Source organism: Lipophrys pholis (genome assembly GCF_963383615.2).
Source record: "Lipophrys pholis genome assembly, chromosome: 12".
Classification (NCBI taxonomy): domain Eukaryota; kingdom Metazoa; phylum Chordata; class Actinopteri; order Blenniiformes; family Blenniidae; genus Lipophrys; species Lipophrys pholis.
The window spans coordinates 3,007,006-3,028,362 of NC_137641.1; the positions used below are offsets into that span (position 1 = coordinate 3,007,006).

The following is a 21,357-nucleotide window of genomic DNA, read 5'->3' on the forward strand; positions in this document are numbered from 1 at the left end:
TCCTGAGAGGTGGAGCACCAGAGCTTCACCACAGTCCCGAGAGGTGGAGCACCAGAGCTTCACCACAGTCCTGAGAGGTGGAGCACCAGAGCTTCACCACAGTCCTGAGAGGTGGAGCATCAGAGCTTCGTTTTACACAACTAATCTGATAAGACATCTAAAAAGGAAACATGCGGTGGAGTACGCTCAGTTTACAACAACAACTAAAGAAAAAGCTGCACTGAAGCAGCAAACTCTCCACTTTAGAATAAAGGATTTTAAAATAAAGGATTTTAAAATAAAGAATTTTAAAATAAAGGATTATAAAATAAAGGCTCAGTCCCCACAGGGGAGCGATATGGTGAAGAAAAGAACCCAGAAGGTTCCTCTAGTTTGAAGGGAGACTGAGATATTCTGAATAAGTTTTTGAGAGTACTATGTTCAGAGTACTTTAGTCAAACAGGTTTTACCACTTTGAAGTGGAATGAAGTGTTTATACTTCACATTGAAATGTAAATGTTTAGTGACATTCAGGTCAAACCTCTCATACTGCTTTAAGGTAAACTGGAATTTAATACACAAAGAAGTTACATTGGAGCCTCAGAGTATTTATGTTTAAGATTTATTTATTTATTTTTATTATTGTTTTTGCACTTTCTTAGGACTTATTTTCAACCCAACCAGCCAAAGACACTTTGAAGTGGAACTGGTTTTACTGAATACTGTTTTTGTTGTAGTTTTTTATACTTTATATGTTAGTCAAACTGATTCTCTGGGTTTCATTTTTTATTTTTTTTATTTGCCACAAAATCCAGTTGAAGTAGTTTAAGTTAAGATAAATAAGAGAAACAAGACTGCAGAGTGTAACTGGGTTTTTGTTGTTCCGACTGAATAAAGTTTAAATAAGTTCTTAAGTCGTTCTGAGAAGAATTTTGATTCAATAAGTGAGTTTTACAATAATTTCTAGCTAAACAAAGCTTCTGCCAATAGTACTTTTAGCTTCAGACATCTTAGTTAATCCAAAAATACACTATTGAGTATCTTTGCAATAACAATGTAAGTATCGGTATCGGCCGATACTCAATTCTGAAAAATCGGCTCGGTATCCGGGGCAAAAAAGTGTGATCGGGACGTCCGTACTTTAAACCTTCTGATGTTCTGAATTTATACTTTGACACTTGTCCTCCTCGTCAGGTTGATTGTGAGATTTCCGAGCGCGCCTGAACACAGCCCGTCTGACGTCATGATTGTGCGTCTCGTTCCCACGCGAGGCGCAGGATGAGCTAACGCGGTGCAACTCTTTAAATATTCCAACATTTCGTCTTTTAAACTCTGATTCACGTCTCAGTGACATTTTAAAGGCTTCATCAGGAGCAGCGGGACTCTGTTTCACAGCGTTTGGCGGCAGTTTCAGGCTTGTTTTGACTGAGTTAGAGCTTCTAGGATGAACGAAGAAGGTGAGCTGAGTCAGAAGTCGCGTTTTTAGCAGGTTGTTTTTTTTGGGGGGGTTAGGGGCTTGTTGTGTTAAATTAATGATGTGTCGTTGTGTGTGGATCAGAGCTGGTGGAGTACTTCGGGACTCAGATGAGGAAAGACCCAGACATGGCCTCAGCTGTGGCTGCGATGCGGACTCTGCTGGAGTTCCTCAAGAGGGACAAAGGTGGGTGCCACACCGGTGTTTCAGGTCAACTCGTTCCCCTGTTTCCTGGTGACATTTCATTTACTGTCCCCCGTTACTGCTGATAGCAGAGGCTAAAAACGCAGACAGTGGGGACTGTCTGCAGATTTGCATTTGTTTGTACATGTACCTCTCATTTATCTCATATTTGTGTTTTCATGGTGGTAAAGTCAGTTTTGGTCGTTTTACTGTCCAGATCAAATGATACTGAACCTGTTTTCTCAGATTTCTACCTGAAATGAGGAGCTTATGTATGTGTGTATATATATATATATATATATATATATGATGAATATAAAATGTTTAGAGCTGATTGTTGGTGGCGTGTTCCTCCAGGTGAGACCATCCTGGGCCTGAGGGAGAGCCTGACCTGGGCCACCGACTGCCTGACCGCCAAGGACTCCTCGGTGGCCGTGTCCTCCGGAGGCGAGCTCTTCCTGCGCTTCATCAGCCTCACGTCTTTAGAGCACCAGGTGAGCAGCGACGGGTTAAATTAGTGGTTCAAACCCAAAGGATCATCTTCAGTTGTCTGACAGCGATTCATATTCATATCAGGGAGGCGGAGCTCAAGAGTTCAAGACACTTTATTGGTAAATATGTGTGACTGTCAAGAGAGCAGACGGTCTACATCCTAACAAATAAAGATGCTTCAAAAGAATGTGACCGTGGAACCATTCAAAACCATTCAAAAATGAATAAACGTCAATAAAAAATGTAAAAACGTGATGAGAAAGAATAGAATTTAAAGTGTTTTAGTACAAAGTGAAAATGTTGCAACAAACTTTAATCTCAGAATGAAGAATAAAAAACAAACAAATAAATAATCTCTCTCTTGATTTTCCCTAATTTTGGCCAAAAAGCTTTGTCTATTAAATTTCAATCCTTAAAACACCAATTGGGGGTAAGAGTTAGTGGAAACACCTCGAGGACGGCCCCTGAATTTAACACATTATCACTTAAGTGACGATTCTTAACTTGAATAATGAAAGTTTGAGGTGAATAAAACCTTCAGGACGTCGCCGACGTCACAGGATGAAACTTTAAACGCTGTTCAGGAGTTTTGTCATTGAATTTAAGGATTAAAACTGAAATTTAACACTCAAATTCGACGATGGGGATGAAAGGGTATGCTTTAGTTTAGAAAATAAAAGTTAAAGGACGGTGTGTGTGTCTCTCGCTCTGCAGGATCTGTCCCGCTGTAAGAAGGTGATGGAGGAGCGAGGAGAACTCTTTCTGGAGAAGATCTCCATGTCCAGGACCAAAGTAGCCAAACTGTGTCACACCTTCATCAAAGACGGAGCCGTGAGTCTCATCTTCCTCATCCTCTTCCTCCTCATGCCGCTTTACCATGAGATAGTGCCAGCACTACTGGACTCAGCTTTGCTCTTTCTCTATTACAATATGTCACCACATATTGAGTCATCAAGAGCTTTTCCAGGTCGTTCCGACCCCCCCCCCCCCCCCCATAGAATCTGTCCCCCCTGGTGCAGATCGCACATCCATTCTGAAGGGCGGCGCTATAACTCCATGTTGGACATCAAATGAAATAATAAGAATATTCCAAAATGTGGATTGTTACGATGGCGCTTCCCTGTCCAGTGTTTCGGTTTCACTGGTGCCCCTGTTAACTCGTGACTTATGCCGCCAACCGTGAGCAGCAGCTGATGTTAAAATAAGACAAATAAAAACACTGCGATACTTTAAACTTGGTTAAACGGCGTTCTCCAGGACAGCTACGGGTTCTGGTCGGGTTCATAACATCTGATGTGATACGGGGCAGCCCGTCACTAGTTAACAGGGAAACAGGTTAATCCGAAGCATCAGTGGGTGGGAGACCTCCTGGTCCTGGTAGCGTGTCGCTCCGTGGAGCTCCTGACTCCTCCGGTCGCCTCCAGACACGTGAAAGTCTGCAGCTCCTCGCTGCTCCACTAGTTGAGTTCTGTGCTTCATCTCTGTTCTTGTTCGGAATTTTAAAAATGGCGGGGGAACTCTTATGAACGAGCCACTCTACGCACTCATCTAGTGACATCACGCCCCGGCCAATCAGTGGCTGCCGTCTGCCCAGGTCACATTTTCGGCTCGCTGGGAACCTCGAGGAGGTTCTAGAAAAGTTTCTTGTGTCAGGTACTAAAACAGAATGGGAAACCCAGAAACCCATGGTGAGTAAGTACTAGTGGAATAGGCCTCAGTAGACTTCATCTTCCTCCTCATCCCACCATCAAGTAACTCAGCAGTTTCTTTCCCCTCTTCCTCTCTGTAGAAAATTTTGACTCACTCGTTCTCCAGAGTCGTTCTTCGGGTTCTGGAAAAAGCTGCAGCAGAGAAGAAGCGTTTCTCCGTCTACGTGACGGAGTCGCAGCCGGACTCGGCCGGGTGAGGGGAGGGGAGGGTAGGGGGCAGCAGAGTGGGGGAGGGGTCGTATCCCCTCCGGGCAGCTGCAGGTGCTCATTGGGCATTTGGTTGTGTTCAGGCGGCAGATGGCTGAAGCTCTGAGGAAGCTCAACGTCCCGGTGACGGTGGTGTTGGACGCAGCAGTGGGGTGAGACCAGCTTCATGTTCAGCCTAGTTGTTTTAATTCACCGGTGTTTTTGGAGCTCTGCTGCACCTGTTCATCTGCCCGCCGTCCCTCTTCAGGTACGTGCTGGAGAAGGTGGATCTGGTGATCGTTGGTGCCGAGGGAGTCGTGGAGAGCGGAGGGATAATCAACAAGGTGGGCTGCAAGGTTTAGCCCCGCCCACACACCTGCCTCAACTGCAACGTCACGTAGCGTTTTGAAAGCATCAGACACATTACAAGTTCTATTTATCATTTATTGTGAAAGTCTTAATATTCTGTAATGTCAGACTTCAGTGATAAACAGTTAAATGAATGTTTGAACCCCTCAGATCGGGACGTACCAGCTGGCGCTCTGCTCCAAAGCTCACAACAAGCCGTTCTACGTGGTGGCGGAGAGTTTTAAGTTCGTGCGTCTTTACCCGTTGAACCAGCAGGACGTTCCCGACAAGTTCAAGGTGAGGAGTCACTGCGCTGCCCAGTTATTTTCTTCCTCCGGAGGTTCTTCACCAGTCGCTTCCTCTCGTCCGCAGTACAAAGCAGACACCCTGAAGACGGTGACCAACCTGTCGGAGGAGCATCCCATGACCGACTACACACCGCCCTCCCTCATCACGCTCCTCTTCACCGACCTGGGCGTCCTCACGCCGTCTGCCGTCAGCGACGAGCTCATCAAACTTTATTTATAACGTCACAATAAAAAAAAAAAGAAAACTGTCTGCGGCTTCATTAACTCTCCTCCGGTGTTGTGGCGACTCGTTTCTCGAAGTCCTCCTCGCTGATCTGACCTTTCTTTAACTTCTTCAGCAGACGAGTGTCGTTCAAAAGCTCCTTCATGTCCTCATCGTTCACGTCGGAGTCCTGCAGCAGACGGAGAGACGTTAAACTCCTTCACCATGTCAGACCAGCAGCACAAGCTGAGCGAACCAAACGCACCTCGTGGTGTTTCCTCTTCGACGCGGTCTTCCTGCGCCGATCCTTCCTGCTCTTCTGTTTGGACCACGACTTGGTCCTGGTGAAGATCCTCCTCTGAGGCGGGGCCTGCTCTCGCTCCCTCAGCATCTTCTGCCGCTGCTTCTGGCGGTTCTTGTCCTTGTAGCGGATCGTCTCCGTGTCCACGTCCGTCTGGGCGAAGCCCGGGAACGTCTTTCCCCGCAGCTCCGGCATCTTGGGCAGGCGGAGGAGCGCAAAGCCGCGGGCCAGAGAGGCGAAGTCCAGGTCTGGACATGGATCAGACCAGGTGAAACACAATTACACCTCGTTTACACGACAACAGTGGACACCATGTCATTGGCTTGCCAAGCCCAGTGATCTGAAAATCAAATTGCTCCTTTTTGTGAAACATCAAAATCCATTTTTAAGGGGGTGGGACACGTAAATGTTATTGCTATCGAGGATATGGTTAGATTACTGTGGAACCGTATTGGAACCAAATGTTTCACTACTGCAAAGAGGAAATGAATCATGTCTGATACAAAGAATTGGTGATCGAGATGTTCACTGCTTTTCTAGAGGTTTGACGAAGAAAGGAACCAGGCTACAGTTGGTATGAGAAGGACTAGTGGACGTAAGGTGACTCTACATGAGAAGTAACACTGTAGTTTACATGTCAGGCCACTAGTAGGTGCTGTGTCTTTGTAATATAACCACAGAACAGAAGGAAGTGAACCCGTCGGCTCATTTTCTCTGTACGTCTTCATGGTCCAGGGTCAGTCAGTATCTGGAAGAAACGTATCGCCTGTAGGCAGATGATGTTTTTCAGGAAGTTTCCTCCGACTCGAACGACCAAAAGAAAAGTTTATAGGTTTCACTTAAACACAGTTGCGTCCACCTCATCTCGACTTCTCCCACCAAGAAGGAAACAAACAAACAAAAAATATGGCGGTTTGTTTCTTCAATATGCTCCAGATCTCCAGATACTTGAACCACGAAGTAACAACCTAAGGTTAGCCCTGGAGCGCTAAAGCTCAAGGTGTAAATCACCAGCTTCATCACGACACGATGTCGATATGTTTGGATGACGACGTTTGTCGATGTCACGATACGATCGCGATTCGATTCACACGCCTGCGATCCATATGATGTGATACTATGAGCTCATCTCACACAATCATATCAACTCATAAAAAACAACTGAAATATGAGGACTATTTTATTTCTAAGGTCTTTCAGGTATCAGACATTAAATAACAGTGTAAACAGTCGGGGTGTAACAATATAACTCTAACGTCTCATATCTTTACAAATGAAGTGGCTCCAGTGATCCTCAGTGTTTTTGTAAAGAACCTGGTCAAAGCCGCCGTGACATCAGACACGGTTACGGCGGAGCTAGCGTGCGGGTCGAGCTCGTGCTCCTTCTTTAGGTGCCCGGCCAAGTTGGTCGTGTTCCAGGTATTTTAACTCGCACTGACACAGTTTGCAGATGGAGAGTTTTGTCTGTTGACCCGTCTTTCTGTCGGAATCCGAAATATTTCCATCCCGCCGATTTATTTCCAAGAGGCGAGCGTATGTCGTCCTTTTTTGGGCTGCTCGCGCTCACAATGATGCCGCCATGCACGTTGTGTGAAGGTGGCGAGAGTGCGCAGGAAATAGTGACACCGACATATAGACATGCTACGTGAATTTCAAAATAAAGGCGTATCTTAAAGATGACGATGTGAATCGATGTTGTCATAGTACATCAATGTATTGTTACACCCCTATTTAGCGCCACCTGCAGTCGAGAAAAGCACCAATTTAAAAACGACGGTAATGTTTATAATGTTAGACATTTAGAAAAGATCATTTTAAATCGTCCCCGTGTGTCGAACCAGTTTCATTCAGAGATGTGTCCTCACCTTTGACCCTGAAGATGAGGCTGCACTCGTGCTTGGCGTACGCCTGGACGTACGAGACGAAGGCCCGCATGCCCTTATCGAACATGGCGCGGTCGGCCAGAGACATGGCCTTGACCTTGGGCAGAACGTCCACCACGTCTCTCACCGGCGCCATCGACTGGAGCGGACACTGGAAAACCACCACAAACAACCTCCAGGGGTCAATCTGGGATTTTCAAGCTCATTTACAGGAAACGTCACTGAAAACTCGAGCGTCAGCAAAAGTTAAGACCCCTGCATCCTCCCTTATTGAACCCATAAGAAGAAGAAGAAAATTCGTCAGTGACGTCAGCCAGCTGCTGAAAAAAAAAGCTTTTTCAGCAGGACTGTTCATACTCCAATAAGAAGCTGTCAGGCCACGCCCCCTCACAGCAGGCCACGCCCCCTCACAGCAGGGGGAGAGGAAAGGATAGAATAGACAGAGAGATAGATGGGGGGGGGGGGAAGAACGTCTGGTCTTAAAAGTAGAGCCTGTTTCAGCCTCCCTAACTGAAACTGGGATCTGGTTCCACATCAGAGGAACCTGAAAGCTGAAAGCTCCGCCTCCATTCTACTTTTAGAAAAGCTAGGAACCTCCAGTAAGCCAGCACTCTGAGAACCAAGAGTTCTTCTGGGGAGAACTGGGACCAGCAGTTCTTTAAGATATGATGGCGCCTGGTTGTTAAGAGCTTTAGAAGTTAGAAGGAGGATTTTAAATTCTCTTCTAGATTGAACAGGGAGCCAATGAAGCGAGGTTAGTGTTGGAGTGAGGGGATCCCTGATGCTGGTTCTTGTCACGACTCGGGCTGCAGCATTTTGAATCAGTTGAAGACTTTTGAAGCAGTTATTGTTTCACCCTGATAATAGGGAGTTACAATAGTTACTCTGGAAGTAACTAATGATGGATTACTTTTTCAGCATGTTTACAAGCTAAATATGATTCAAATACGACTGGTAGTCATTAGCGAGCTGGAACATGGATGAGCAGCACACGGCAGCTCGTACACAGTCGGGCCAGGGCGGTTGGTACAGCTGAAACTAATTCAGCCAGAAGGAGCTGGTAGAAGGAAAGTGCCGAACGTGTGAGGATCTAGGATCAAATCGCTAGTAGCTCCAATAGCTAATGTCTAAAATGATCAAGTGCGCTGGAATACTAACTTCAGAAATTTGACAATAAAATCAAAGGTAAAGTTTTGAAAAGCTCACCTTCTGGTTGATGGACAGGAAGTTGACGTAGGATTCCTCCATCGGCAGCAGGAAGACGAGCGCATTGCCGTAGTTACCGATCCGCGCCGTCCGACCACATCGATGAACGAAGGCGCTGAGACACAGAAGAAAAAACTATTAGCTTTATTCTCATTAAAAACAAAGTATGTAACAACAAAAGTATAAACTAAAGAAAATGTCGGCCTTTCTTTAAAAAGTTACAGGATGATATTTTATATTAATTAAAACCTAAATAAGCTAAAAACAACCGTTGATGTCGAGGTGTTTAAGCACAAACACCTCGATGGCGTGCTAACCAGCTAGCCTCAGCCACTGACTCATTACTGCCACCCAGAGGGCGGGACTGGAAGCTGCTGTGTGGTTGGTTTTGCTCACGTGGCGCAGCTGGGCGGGTCGTACTGCAGCACCCAGTGAACGTCCGGGATGTCGATGCCTCTGGCCATGACGTCTGTACACACCAAGATCCCACTAAAACACAAACACACGTCACATGCAGTCACACACACACACACACACACACACACACACACACACACACACACACACACACACACACACACACACACACACACACACACACACACACACACACACACACACACACACACACACACACACACACACACACACACACACACACACACACACACACACACACACACACACACACACACACACACACACACACACTTTCTGTGCACACAACGTGACTTTTTTTTACCTCGTCAGACTCCGGAAGTCTGCAAAGATGCTGTTCCGCTTGTTTTTCATCTTCCCGTGGATGCAGCGGACGCTGACCTTCTTCACCAGCGCCTCCAGCGCGCGGCCGAAGTACTCCACCCCCGCGCAGGTACTGGAAGGAACCAGTCAGGAAAACACCAGTCAGGTCCTGAAGGTGTCGACAACAAACACACAACCATCCTGAAGGTACCTGAAGAACACCAGGAGCTTCTCGTGCTTGTGTTGTCTCAGAAACGCCACCAGGTTGTTGAATTTATCCTCCGACCTGCAAATCTGGGAGAAGAGGAGGAGGAGGAGGCGGTTTTGAGGAGAGGCTGCAGATGTTTCACAGATGTTTCAGAGCTGACGGGGAGAGACTCGTCTCACAGTGTAGTAGTTGGACAGCCTGGCCGGGGTCTTCTGGGAGGCGGCGGCGGCAGCGAGGCCTTTCTCCTTGACGGTGATCCGGACTGGGTTCCTCAGTCCGGCTCTCACCAGCTTCTCCAGCTCCTGAGTCTGAGTGGCTGAAAACAAGCCGGTGCGCCGCTGCTTGGGGAGGTAGCTCAGGATGGTGTTCAGGCTGGATGGACGGACGGACAGACACACTCTGTTAAGTCCCGTGTCGCACAACTCGCACGTCGCCAACACGAAGGAACGACATCTTTACCTGGAGTCACACTGAAGCTGTGTTTTACATATCCTGCACAAACAATCACGTCTTTCCTGCAACGTTCCTGCTTGTTCAATATTGCCACAAGTTCTGCCCCACCTAATCCCCCCACGACGCCCCGTCCACCGACCTTTTCCACAGAAATCACTGGAACTTTCTTTGTCTGTTCCTCTGACCGTCGCTCAAGGTTGCCTGACATTCCCTCATCTTCCCCCCATGCCATCGCCACAACACGCTCAACATTCAATTCAGTCGTACACTGTTGTCATGAAGTGACATCTAGTGGTCATACAGGGTATGTACCAGTATCTTTTAATATACCGTTTGTTTCTTTAAACAAGTCAAACCTTGAGCCAAACAACGAGAGAAAATTGTGACTTTTCGTCTAGAAAATCCAAAACATGTATAAAATACGACGTCACTTTAGATCTGTGGTTTTCCAGCACGCCGCCTCACCTGGCCTCGAAGCCCATATCCAGCAGCCGGTCGGCCTCGTCCAGCACCAACACCTCCAGACTCCGGACCGAGCCGGCTAAATCCACACCGTCAGCTTTCCTCCTGAACATGTCCTCCAGCCGGCCCGGCGTGGCGATCACAATGTTCGCCCTGCGACACACGCAGCAGGACAACTGCTTCACCACCATCCAGGCTCAGGGAGCCGTTTCATTACAATTTTCTTTCCCAACAAAAACTGAGTGTGTGATCTTTAATGTGCGCCGTGGAGCGAGAAGAAGAATCCGAGACGGTCACGTACCCTCGATCCTTCAACTTCTCCACGTCCTCGATCGGGTTGCTGCCACCGATCAACAAAATCTGCCTGGAAACAACAACGGGGAACAAAATCTGTTTGAAATAAAACTAAAGTAACTCTTTAGTTTATTTCGACAAGTTCATCAGATAACGAGCGCAGCGAGTTAGGAGTCACGAAGCGAGTCAGTAAATGACTCAGTCGGTCTCCAAAATCTGTGACATGAAAGTGAAGCTCAACCATCTGAAGTTTCTTCTTCTACTGCATAACTGCATGTACGACGATCCAGATGACACACAAATTATATTTCATACTTTCATATCAGATTCATCCCGAGTCGAGAAACGTCAGAACAAATAAAGTTTTTTCTTGGAAGGAATCCGAACGCGCTCCAACAGATCATGAGACGTACAAGAGGAAATTCAACAGACTTGATTTTGGTGTTTTATAAACTTTAAGTACGTCTGACTTCAGGTTACAGGTGCAGTTGACCTTTGTTATGTTAAATATTGGAGGTTTTTACTCACGTGAACTCAGGAAACTTGTTGAGGAACTGTTGCATCACCTCACTGATCTGCAGGGCGAGCTCTCTGGTGGGAGTGATGACGAGGGCGCCCACCTGGAAGGGAACGCCGCACGTCAAGAGAACCAGGAAAACAAGAGAAGCAGGAGAACAAGAGAAGCAGGACAAGAGAAGCAGGGCCTGAAGGCATTATAGGATATCCAGTAAAGTTTATATCACATCACATCTGTTGGTTCTAATCACTAAATCCCCTCAAAACTGTAGAAATTCCTGAACTAAACTGGGAGGCTAAGTTGTGCCGAGAGCAGGATGGAAATATCACAACAAATGATATAGAAAAAATATATAAAAACTATAAAGCTCAAAAATCAATAAACATCACAGGCATCGATAAAAACTCGAAAAAAAAAGTCGATAAACTGGTTAAAATTTTCGACAATTAGAAGATAAAAGTACAGGTTAAAAAAAAAACTATATTACAGTAAATAAATACTGAACAAATGAATGAATGCAGTAAAGAAACTGTAAAATGAAATAATTCACCTGCATCTTCTTCAGTTTCTCTTCTCGCTTCAGGAGCAGCTCGATGATCGGAATCACAAACGCCAAAGTTTTCCCGCTGCCCGTTACCTGACAATCAAAACGTTAAAACTAGAAGACTGTTCATAGTATTATGGCCGGTATTGTTAAGCTTTACTGCAATTATATATTTAATGGGAATTAATATGATTGCTTTTATTATTATTGCAAATTTATATATTTAAATACGGGAAAAGCCTTGATGACGGCAACTACAGAAGGTTAAATAATTTATTTTAAGTTTTTTTTATTTCACTTTTCTCTTTTATTCAGGCTGAGTGTTACACTGGTGACACGAGCACAAAATTTTGAGCAACATGTTTAATGTATGTTACTTTTTTCAAATTGAAATTCAATAATTAAAGACTTCCGCATTGTGAAACTTGAAAACTCAGATTAAAAACTTCTGGGACAGAGAAGCTCTGCTCGGTACACTTTTTTTTCATAATAAAAGCTCCTCAGCAATAAATGTTACACCACATGAAATCAAGATCAATTCCTTTAAATATCGTGCCAGGCTTGTAAGAAACACGCGTTTGCGGGTTGAACAATAACTCTTTACTTTTAGACTCAAATCTTAAACTGGAAAAACTACGAAGAAGAAGAAAAACAACAGTAAAGAGAAGCAGTTTTGCCTTTGCAGAGAAGATCTGGACATTTTGTCCTGATTTAAAAAGGGAACAATCCGAGGTGTTTACACCAGGAGGTACTGCTGATCCGGGATCAATGTGACGTGTTCGGAATGTGTTTGATTGAAATGAAGAACTTTATGAACTCACCGCTTCAGCAGCAACGTCCTTGTTACCGATGAACAGCGGGATGCAGGCGGACTGAGGCGGAAACGACAGATACCGTGAGAAACTTCACATTCCCCTCCCGTGTGTGTGTGTGTGTGTGTGTGTGTGTGTGTGTGTGTGTGTGTGTGTGTGTGAGATCGTTATTCACCTGTACAGGTGTCATGTGGCTGAACTGCAGCTCGGAGAGCGTCGATAAAACGCTCTCGTGCAGCTTCACAGGTAAACTGTCCCACGTGCCGTCCGTCGTGTTGTCCATGGCCGCGAACCGGAGGCGAACCGGAGGGTTTCAGCAGAATGTGACTCGTTTCAGCTTCACTTTAGCCGCCACGCGTGACTCCTCGGCTCTGTCCGTCGATGTTTACACGCCGGGTAGGAACGAAAGCGCTACTGCGTCCAAGGTTCCGCTTCACCGTTTTTTCTTCTTCTTCTGGTATTACGGCAGTTTGCATCCATGTTTATTGCATTACCGCCACCTGCTGGTTCTACCTCTCCATGTCATTCCCACCGCTCTATATTTGCCCCAATAACCCCGTTGCCTTTAGAAACCTACCCAGGTATTTCCTGCCACTTTCCCCCCACACCAGTATCTCCTTCACTCCTCCTCCTTCCATTCCTTCTCTCCTCAATCCCTCCATCATGTCAGCCTTCTCATTCCCTGTTAAACCAACATGCGCAGGAACCCAGAAAAAACCCGTTTCTTAGCCTCAGAATGTTCTGCCAGTACTTTGTACAGCAGGTCTTGTCTGCAGTGTGATGTCCCCGACCTGAGGCTCTTCAATACAGCCACCGAATCACTGCCCACCACAGCCTTGCTTCCTCTCTCCTCTCTCACTCACTCCACTGCCACCAAGATGGCAAACACTTCCACCGGAAACACTCTCAGGTGATCTGATGTTCTTTCTCTCATCCCTCCGTCATGCCCGGGCTCCACCTACGGTTACGGTGCTTCGGTCGGTCCCCTCTTCAAGCTGCCTTCATCTTCCTCTTCTTGTGTTCCGGTCGTGTTTTGCACTGAGAACATGCACCTTGCCTCCACACACACACACACCACTCATACTGACACACTGTCCATCAGGGAGGAAATGTTGATAGTGGATTTTTACATCAATAATTTCAGAAACAGACTATTTTATTAGCTCATTGCTAAGATGTAACTTTGAACACGATCCTCAGCACCGTTCTGATCCGAGCTTCAGCTTCCTAAGTGAAGGAGTCCTGGTGTTGTGTGGTAACCGTTTGGAAAAGTGAGATTAACAAGCTGCATTCTTGTTGTGAAGACATTCACATGATCGTACAGAATATCGGCTTTATTATGAAACCTGGGGCTTTTTTCTTCCACAGACAGCCGTTCGACATTTGTACAGATTTATTGAGCAGTTTTTATTGAAATCACCAAAAAAAAAACTTGAGACCGTGTACAGAGCAGCTGAGCTGCCTGAGCCCGTGGGAAACGGAGCGCGTCCGGTGGCGTGGAGCGGCGGCCTCTGGACGTGTGCACGTGACCGGGCGCGCTCCGGGGGCAAAGACGAACAAAACAGCTGATAATCGTATAATTTAAAATCCCCCGACCCCGTCAAACAGAACTAGCGTAAAAGCCACAAAAGCACACAGCAGTCAGTAGGACTCGAACCCTCAACCCGCCCGCTGATCCGTCCCTCCACCCCGATAGCCTCAAACATCCACGCTTCACTTTTTCTTAAAAACTGAAGGACAGAATGTGCCGGAAGCCGCAGAGTTTCCCTTAAAAAGAGCCGAGCCGCATTGGAAATCCTTCAGCAGGGCAATTTAAACTTCCAGGGCGGCTCACCGATATTTGACGCTGTAAACCTGCAGACCGACGGCGAGTTACGTTTTTGTTTTTAACACTTTTATTCTTACACTTCAGTTTAAATCTGAATAGGTCTGCAGTTACTTCAAATTGTCATTTGTTTGGGCAGAAGGGTGAAAAACTAACTCGGAAAAATTAACAAAATTGGACTAAAAAAAAAAGAAAAAAAAAACTTGGCCGTTTCTTTTCTCTCAGAGTAAACGAGACATTTACAAAGAAAAGGAACCAAAATGTGTAACAGGAAAACAAAACGTCCAACATCCAATCATATGTAGGCTTTACTAGAAAACTGCCAGTCTCATTTTCAGAGTGGAAAGAACCGTCTCGGTGGCGTGGAGACAAAATAAAATAATTAAAAAAAAGAAAAACAGTAGTGGAGGGCAGAGTTGGAGGAGGGGAGGTTAGATGGCGTTACACCACTCGCCGCACTTCAAAAAATCTCTTCAGGTAGTAAATCTGTCCGAGCGTCATGGCCACCAGAACCAGAGCTTCGAAGAACGACCACAGCACCACCCGGCTGTTCGTGTTGTCGTTAACTGGAAGAAGAAGAGTGAAGGAACCCAGTGAGTTTTCTTATTTACTCCAGATGGAACCAAAATATAACAACACAGGACGAAATGAATCAGGATGCCATCCCCCCCCCCCCCCCCCAAAATTTCACGAGTTATCCAATTAGCCTCAACCTGTTTTGGCTTACATTACCCATTGTCACCACAGGGTGGTTTGACGATTCACCTAAACTGTATTCTACACGTATATTAGTTGGATTCTTAAGCCACGCCCCTTTATAGTGACGCACAAGCAGATTTTCAGGTGTCAGAATCACGTGACTCATGTGCGTCATACCAAGGATTTCGTTGTTTTTAACGATAATAAAGACTATTCTGAAAATCCCATGTACTCTTCGTGTTGTCTGAAGCGGTTCCTTTACGTCTGCGACTGTGAGCATTTCAAAGAGTCAGTTTATCAGCGCAGACACTCACTTGCTCTGTGTATCCTCTCCCGGACCTCCATGTACTCCTGCTCGTGCTTCACGGCCGTCATGGCAACCGCCAGCTCGTTGATCATCTCCTCCAGCTTGTTTTGGTGAGCTGGAACGTACAAGAGACCACCCATTAGCCAAGCAGCGCTGAACCCCCCCAGAGGTATGAAGTCTGGACACAAGTCCACCATAAAACTGCTTTTCCTCTTCAAATGCATGACTTCCACTCCGGAGTGTTTCGCTGTGAGAGCAGTAGAGCGAGAGGCTGGACCTTGTGTGTTTGAGCTGCAGTTACTCCACTTAAAGCACCAAAGTCACCAGATATTTCCTGTGATTTGATCCTCGACCGCTCAGGAAGCTAAAAGAGTTCAGACACATCAGGAAGCTTTACCTCCCTGGGTGGAATAAATCAAAACAAAAATAGTAGAAATCAGCGGATTTCAGTCGATCCAGGACAGAATTCGTAAAAACCAAAAGGAGCCGGAAAGTTCAGTCCAGTGCACACATTGTCCTCGACACGTACAGCTCGTTTATGGTAGACTTTGTCTCGTTTGTCATGTGCAAAGCCACTTAGCTTAACTCAGCAGCCAGCTCAAAGTGGACATTCAGGCCTCGCTTACACGACAACGTTTCAAGTGAAAACTACCCGTTTTGGTGTTTCCGCTTCAGAAAAAGTTCAGGGCAATGTTTTGAAAACCAGGTTCGTTTCCACAGCAACGGTAGAAATGCTGAAAACTATAAAAGAGTCCTCTTCACTCATCTACATCTTCAGTGACCGAGCACCGCCGTCGTGTAAACAAACACCCAAAACGCAGCTGAGATGGAGCGTTTTCACTTGAAAAGGTTGCTTTGTAAAGAGCCGGTCACACCGCCCTTCTCATGCTGCTCATGCTCTTAAAGCTTTTCACTGATCCAACGTCACACCACCCGAACATTCTCTGTGCAGACGACTTCTAATCCTGAAAATACGGTACTTTATGGCCGGAGGCCGTTTGATCAGTAGAACTCTACGTGTACTAGCTAGACCAGGGGTGTCCAACCTCGGTCCTCCAGGGTCCCTGTCCTCCAGGGTCTAGCTCCTCCCAGTTCAACACACCTGATTGCAATGAGGGGCTCGTTATTGGGCTTTTTCAAAACCTTGGTGATGACGTCATCATTAGACTCAGGCATGCTGAAGCAGGGAGGAACTAGAACATGCAGGACAGGGGTCCTCCAGGACCGGGGTTGGACACCCCTGAGCTAGACGCTTTGGAATCACTTTATATTCAGTTAAAGCTTTGCACTCAACCTTTGTTTACTTTGACTTCACGCAAACTCACTAACAATCTAGTTTTACGCTTCATTTTTGCAAAAAAAAAAAAAAAAAAAAAAAAAAAAAAAGCTCTAGAAAAAGTCTGAAACACCACGTGCATGAGCTCGATGCAACACATGCAGTGTCTCCACTCACACAGTGATTCTGTCTCGTTACAAACTCTAAATGATCCAAACATTCACAAACACCTTGCCTCGTCGTAAAGCTCCATTATTAGTTCAAACTCATTAAAAAAAAACAAAAAAAACAACAACAAACCAAAACAACACAGGTTAGAGAAAACTGCAGTGCAACTCAAATTCAAAACTCCACCCACGTTTCCTGGACAAAAGGTTGGCACGCTGCGTTCCATCAGAATGTTGGCGAAACTGACCTGCCCTGTTCTTGCATTGAGGTTTACTGCAAAACAGTCGCAATTTTATTATTATTTTTTTAAAAAAGGACTTGAATCTGATGGTAATGGGAGCAGGTGCCCTCTGGTGGCTGCTGTAATTATTACAGGAACAATGGAGATCATCTTGTCCCTCCAGAGGAGACTGCGTTCTGTATTCATGTGAAAACACTTGAAGTGTATAAAAACAGAACAGCATAGTCTCTCTGGGGGATCAATGCTTCATAGAAACATACAATGCCAACATTTTCCCAGCAGAACGAGGCGACTGAAAGCCTGCCCTGTGCCCTACCATCCCAGCTGTCGCCACCTAGAAACGGGCAGAGGAGAGCCCGACACAAAGTGGGACGGAAACAAAGAAAGACGATTAATGAATGTAGTGAGAAAGAAAAAAAGAAAGAAGAAAAAGAAAGAAAAGGAAGCTGTGGAAAACGGGCTGAGCTGCTCGTACCTTCCGTCTCCATGTCCTGGCCTTTAGGCGCCTCGCCGATGTCGATGGTGAACATGACGATCTTGGGCGTCATGGTGGACATCTTGTTGCTGAAGCAGAACTTGTAGGTCCCGTCCATATGCGCCGCCACAGAGTATTTCCCGCTGGACTCCCGGTCCCCTTTGTAGATCTGTTTCCCGTCCGGCCCGGTGATCTGCAGGGCGGAGAGTCAAACGGCAGAGTCAGCGCCACCGTGTGTCGCCGTCTTGTTTTCATGTGGAGTTTGAGGACAGGACCGTCCAGGACCGTCCAGGACCGTCCAGGACCGTCCAGGAACCAGTGTGTCTAGTATCCTGCGTACCAGACTGCAGTTTCTATTCAAACCGGAAGCTTTCCTCTTAAATCAGGTCATGGAAACCCTATCTCCTTGGTGATGTCATACCTAGGCCTGTCGTGATAATCAATAAATCAATTAATTGCATGATAATTAAAAATGAGCTGGATCAGTTTGCCAGGCTGGAGAATGTTTCATTTACCAAAGACGTCACTGTGAGCGGCGCTCACTCTGGTGTTAGTGAGCGGCTCTCACAGTTTAATGTTATTTCAGAGTTGCCAGATTTCTGAGCCTTCCAGTGAAAACCCAGTAAGACTCACTGTAAACGGGCCTTATCATGTCGGGGGAAAACAGCCAATCTGGCAACAGCAGCCACCAGAGTGGCTCCGCCGCATACATCATCAACATGTGAAGCATCACGACAAAAACAAGTAGAAGACAGCAGCACCGCCTCAGACTCTGTCTCCACCATTAATACTTCATCTTCGTATGGTTACAGTACTTTCTGGACGACAAGCCACTACTTTTTTTCTTTCCATGCTTTGAACAGGAGGACGACTCGGCTTTTTAAGGGTTAACAAGCTTCCTGCTGCTGATACTGGGTGATGCGTTCAGGTGCATCACGTAACTCCAAAGCTCACAGCAACATATTGAAAATAAAGAATTATGAACTCCTTTTATTCCATTTACAATGTCGTTTTTCATAATACAATTCCAATTTTAAATATTCTTAATAAACAAAAGTTTATTTATCTTTAAAAGGGTATACTTTCATTATTATACCATTATTAATACATTAGTGGAGAAATGGTATCAAAACGGCAATGTTATCGTTTATCGCAATAATTTCTGGGACAATTTATCGTCCAGCAAAATGTGTTATGGTGACAGGCCTAGTTCTCCGTGCGTCGCTATTCACAGTAACTAACCATTCACAGGTAAGTTTATCAAAAAATGCCTCATGTCATACCTCATGTCTTTGAATTCGATTTTAGTTTTTACTGCAGCGATCAATTCCAAGTACAGTTGATCGGTTTGTGTTCTATAAAGTATTCATTAATCCATCTGAAATGGATTTAAAAGTCAAAGCATCCTTTTCTGTTCATAAACCAAAAACCTGGAACATTCTTCTTTAACTGGAGCGGTGGGGAGTGTTCACACTGTTCTGGGTTTTCTACCGGTTCCCTTTGTGTTGAAGACACTTTGTGTTTATTCTTGGTAGTTTTTAATTGACAGTATTTATCGGTGAGTTGCTGTTTGATGAGCCACCGGTTGTTTCATTCTATAAAAGCAGCTGAAATCTTAAAATTACCTCAGATAACCGAAAAAGACTTGAAGTGTCCCTTTGTAAAAAGGTTTCTCGCAACTTTTTCTTCCTATAAAAGACAACCTGAAGCATTTCTTTTAACTTGTTCCATGGGCGGGGAGTTGAAAACATTCCTTCAACATTTTGATCAAAGATTTCAAAAACATATCGAAAATAAATAATCGCCACATGATGGAACTTTAGTTTTCTCTGCTAACAAACTTTGTGGCATGTCTGAAGAATGTATATAACAAGTAAATCAATTAATCCCCTGGAATGGTGTTGATGTGATCAGATTGAAGTTTAAAACTATAAGTAGAATAACACCTGTGAGTTTCTGAAGTATCCACTTTGTCTTATTGTCAGGAATTACTTACAGCTTTAGTGGTGTACATTCTCAACACAAACTTGATTTTCAATTACTTGCAGCAAAAAAAGTAGGTGATGGTTCACCTACTACGAAGACCTTTCACTGATCAACACATCTTGAAACAAGGTACTGCATTTATTATTTATTCAAAGCTAAAATTGACTAATAAAAGCAGTAAAGGATGAAAAGAATGATCGACTCAACACTGTTACCTGATGCACAATAGTGTCACAACCAGGGTTTTACTCCGTGTACCTTTACAGGTGACCATTTGAAACCTTAAATTAGGTGGAGGAGGTGGAATGAGTCGCAGCTCTGAATCTGCTCCGTCCTCCTCGTTATCTCTCATGCATCCACGTGGCTTCAGTCATCACTTTAAATTAATAACATTTCACCGGGCTGCTTCGTCTCTATTCATTTTAACATTTGTATAATTTTAATTCACGAGTAGATCTAATTCATACACCTCACCTGTGTATCATCGTCTCATCAGAGCTGAAATCAGACTTTTTGTTGGCAAAGAAACTTAAAACCAATTATAAATGGAATAAAACCAGAACACTGTGGAAACCTTTTGTTTTTCTGAGTTTCAGCTCATCATTTTCCTTTAGTCTTTTTAATTTAACATCACTTTTTGGTGTGTTTTGAAATGTTAATTATTGTCAAATTTGGTTAGATGTGCGCATACAAGCTAATATACGAATAACATATCTAAAATACAATTATATGTAAGAATTGAAATCTGTTGTATTCATTTATAATAATAATACCACTACAAGATACATGGCGAGATTAAAGAAACATATGGCAGCACCAGGGAGCCAGAACCGCTTCACTTTTACAAATATGAGCAAATCAAAACATCCAAAAAGACCTTGCAAGGCTGAAGTTGAGCTCAACCAACCCCAAAGTGCTATAAGAGCTGTAGATTTTTAATTTAGTTTATGATTAGCAGCTCGAGCACTTCCTGATTCATAATTCACGCGGAGCTGCTTTCACCAAAGGGGGGAAAATAACACCTCCATCCTGTTCCTATGTCGTAGTTTGATTGTAATGCACCAACAAAAACGAGATCATCGATTTAAAACTTGAATTGGTTGCCGTTTGGTTTAAAGATGACGTTACGCAGACTGAGCTAACGGCTAGCAGCTACTTAGCTTTTTAACGTTACGAGGACGGAGCTACCTGCTAATGTTCGCCGCTGTTAGCCATTAGCTTCGTCTGCGTAACGTCAAAAGGGTACCGTGTTCCGGATTAACTGGTTTCTGTGTTGACTGGTGACCGACTTCCTTTAGCGTCCGTTGTATACTGCTAGTAGCAGGAAATGTTAAAAATAAACGCACAAAATGCACGACATTTCGAAATTTTATTATAAATGCGGTTAAACGGCATTTTCCAGGAGAGCTACGGATTTTTAACATCGGTTGTTTCTCGCCCAAACAACGGGCGCGAAAGGAAATTGGTCACCAGTTAACAGGGAACCCACTAAATACAAAACACCGGCTACCGGCTAACATCAGCGGAGGCCCGCCGCGTCTCTACTGCAGGTGCCGTCTCCTCACACCGTTATTAAAAACCCTTTACAATCCTTTCGGGGACGTTTTACCTCCACGTCGATGTCCAGGAAGCCTCCCTCCGCCACCTCGAACATGAGGCCCATCTTGGTGCCGGAGTTGACCCGCTCGTAGAAGCACTCCTCTGCATGGGCGTCTATGCTAACAAAGTAGCCGGACGCGGTGGCTGACAGGACGGCCAGCAGGACGACCAGCTCCGACGCGGTGAACATGTTTACCGGGGGTGGGGGGCGATGCACGGACACTCGGACGGGGTGCTCTGCTTTGGTAGGTCGCGGAAGGAGGTGAGGTTTGGGGCTGAAGTGAAGCCGGACAGGAGCCGCACCGACCTCAACTACTCCAACTGCTCTGGGACTGCCACGTACGGGCTACAGGTACGGCGAACGGCGAGGGACAAACTGAGGGAGACGCGAAGCGACCGAGAGAAGCTGCTTTTTATCATCCAGAGAATGATTCTTTATGTTACAGAAGCGCATTACATTCTTATATAATAAATTAAAT

General features: G+C 45.2%; 3 protein-coding genes across 4 annotated transcripts; 1 reads left to right on the plus strand and 2 right to left on the minus strand.

Annotated features, from left to right (window-relative positions):
• Window positions 1-1,222: 1,222 nt before the first annotated feature.
• On the plus strand, window positions 1,223-4,905 carry eif2b1 (eukaryotic translation initiation factor 2B, subunit 1 alpha; the record flags this gene model as incomplete). 2 transcript variants are annotated; one of them, XM_080477721.1, is made up of 9 exons in its annotated part: window positions 1,223-1,436; window positions 1,538-1,639; window positions 1,994-2,130; window positions 2,843-2,959; window positions 3,918-4,030; window positions 4,128-4,196; window positions 4,292-4,367; window positions 4,543-4,668; window positions 4,744-4,905. In XM_080477721.1, the coding sequence occupies exons 1-9, from the start codon at window positions 1,424-1,426 to the stop codon at window positions 4,897-4,899; spliced, it is 909 nt and encodes a 302-aa protein (XP_080333847.1). In that variant the 5' UTR covers window positions 1,223-1,423. The 2 variants fall into 2 exon arrangements, with proteins under 2 accessions (XP_080333847.1, XP_080333846.1); XM_080477720.1 differs by having other exon boundaries at window positions 1,229-1,436; window positions 4,543-4,899.
• On the minus strand, window positions 4,454-12,703 carry ddx55 (DEAD (Asp-Glu-Ala-Asp) box polypeptide 55). Its single transcript, XM_080477718.1, has 14 exons — window positions 12,478-12,703; window positions 12,312-12,362; window positions 11,497-11,583; window positions 10,958-11,049; window positions 10,437-10,499; window positions 10,139-10,288; window positions 9,400-9,592; window positions 9,224-9,306; window positions 9,014-9,145; window positions 8,668-8,760; window positions 8,272-8,386; window positions 7,048-7,216; window positions 5,147-5,430; window positions 4,454-5,071 (listed from the first exon to the last, which is right to left on the minus strand). Exons 1-14 carry the CDS (start codon window positions 12,583-12,585, stop codon window positions 4,940-4,942), a joined length of 1,752 nt encoding a protein of 583 aa, XP_080333844.1. The 5' UTR covers window positions 12,586-12,703; the 3' UTR covers window positions 4,454-4,939.
• A 906-nt stretch (window positions 12,704-13,609) lies between these two features.
• Window positions 13,610-21,267, minus strand: tmed2 (transmembrane p24 trafficking protein 2). The gene is made up of 4 exons (XM_080477722.1): window positions 20,889-21,267; window positions 17,294-17,486; window positions 15,141-15,248; window positions 13,610-14,693 (listed from the first exon to the last, which is right to left on the minus strand). The coding sequence occupies exons 1-4, from the start codon at window positions 21,066-21,068 to the stop codon at window positions 14,569-14,571; spliced, it is 606 nt and encodes a 201-aa protein (XP_080333848.1). The 5' UTR covers window positions 21,069-21,267; the 3' UTR covers window positions 13,610-14,568.
• Window positions 21,268-21,357: the final 90 nt, after the last annotated feature.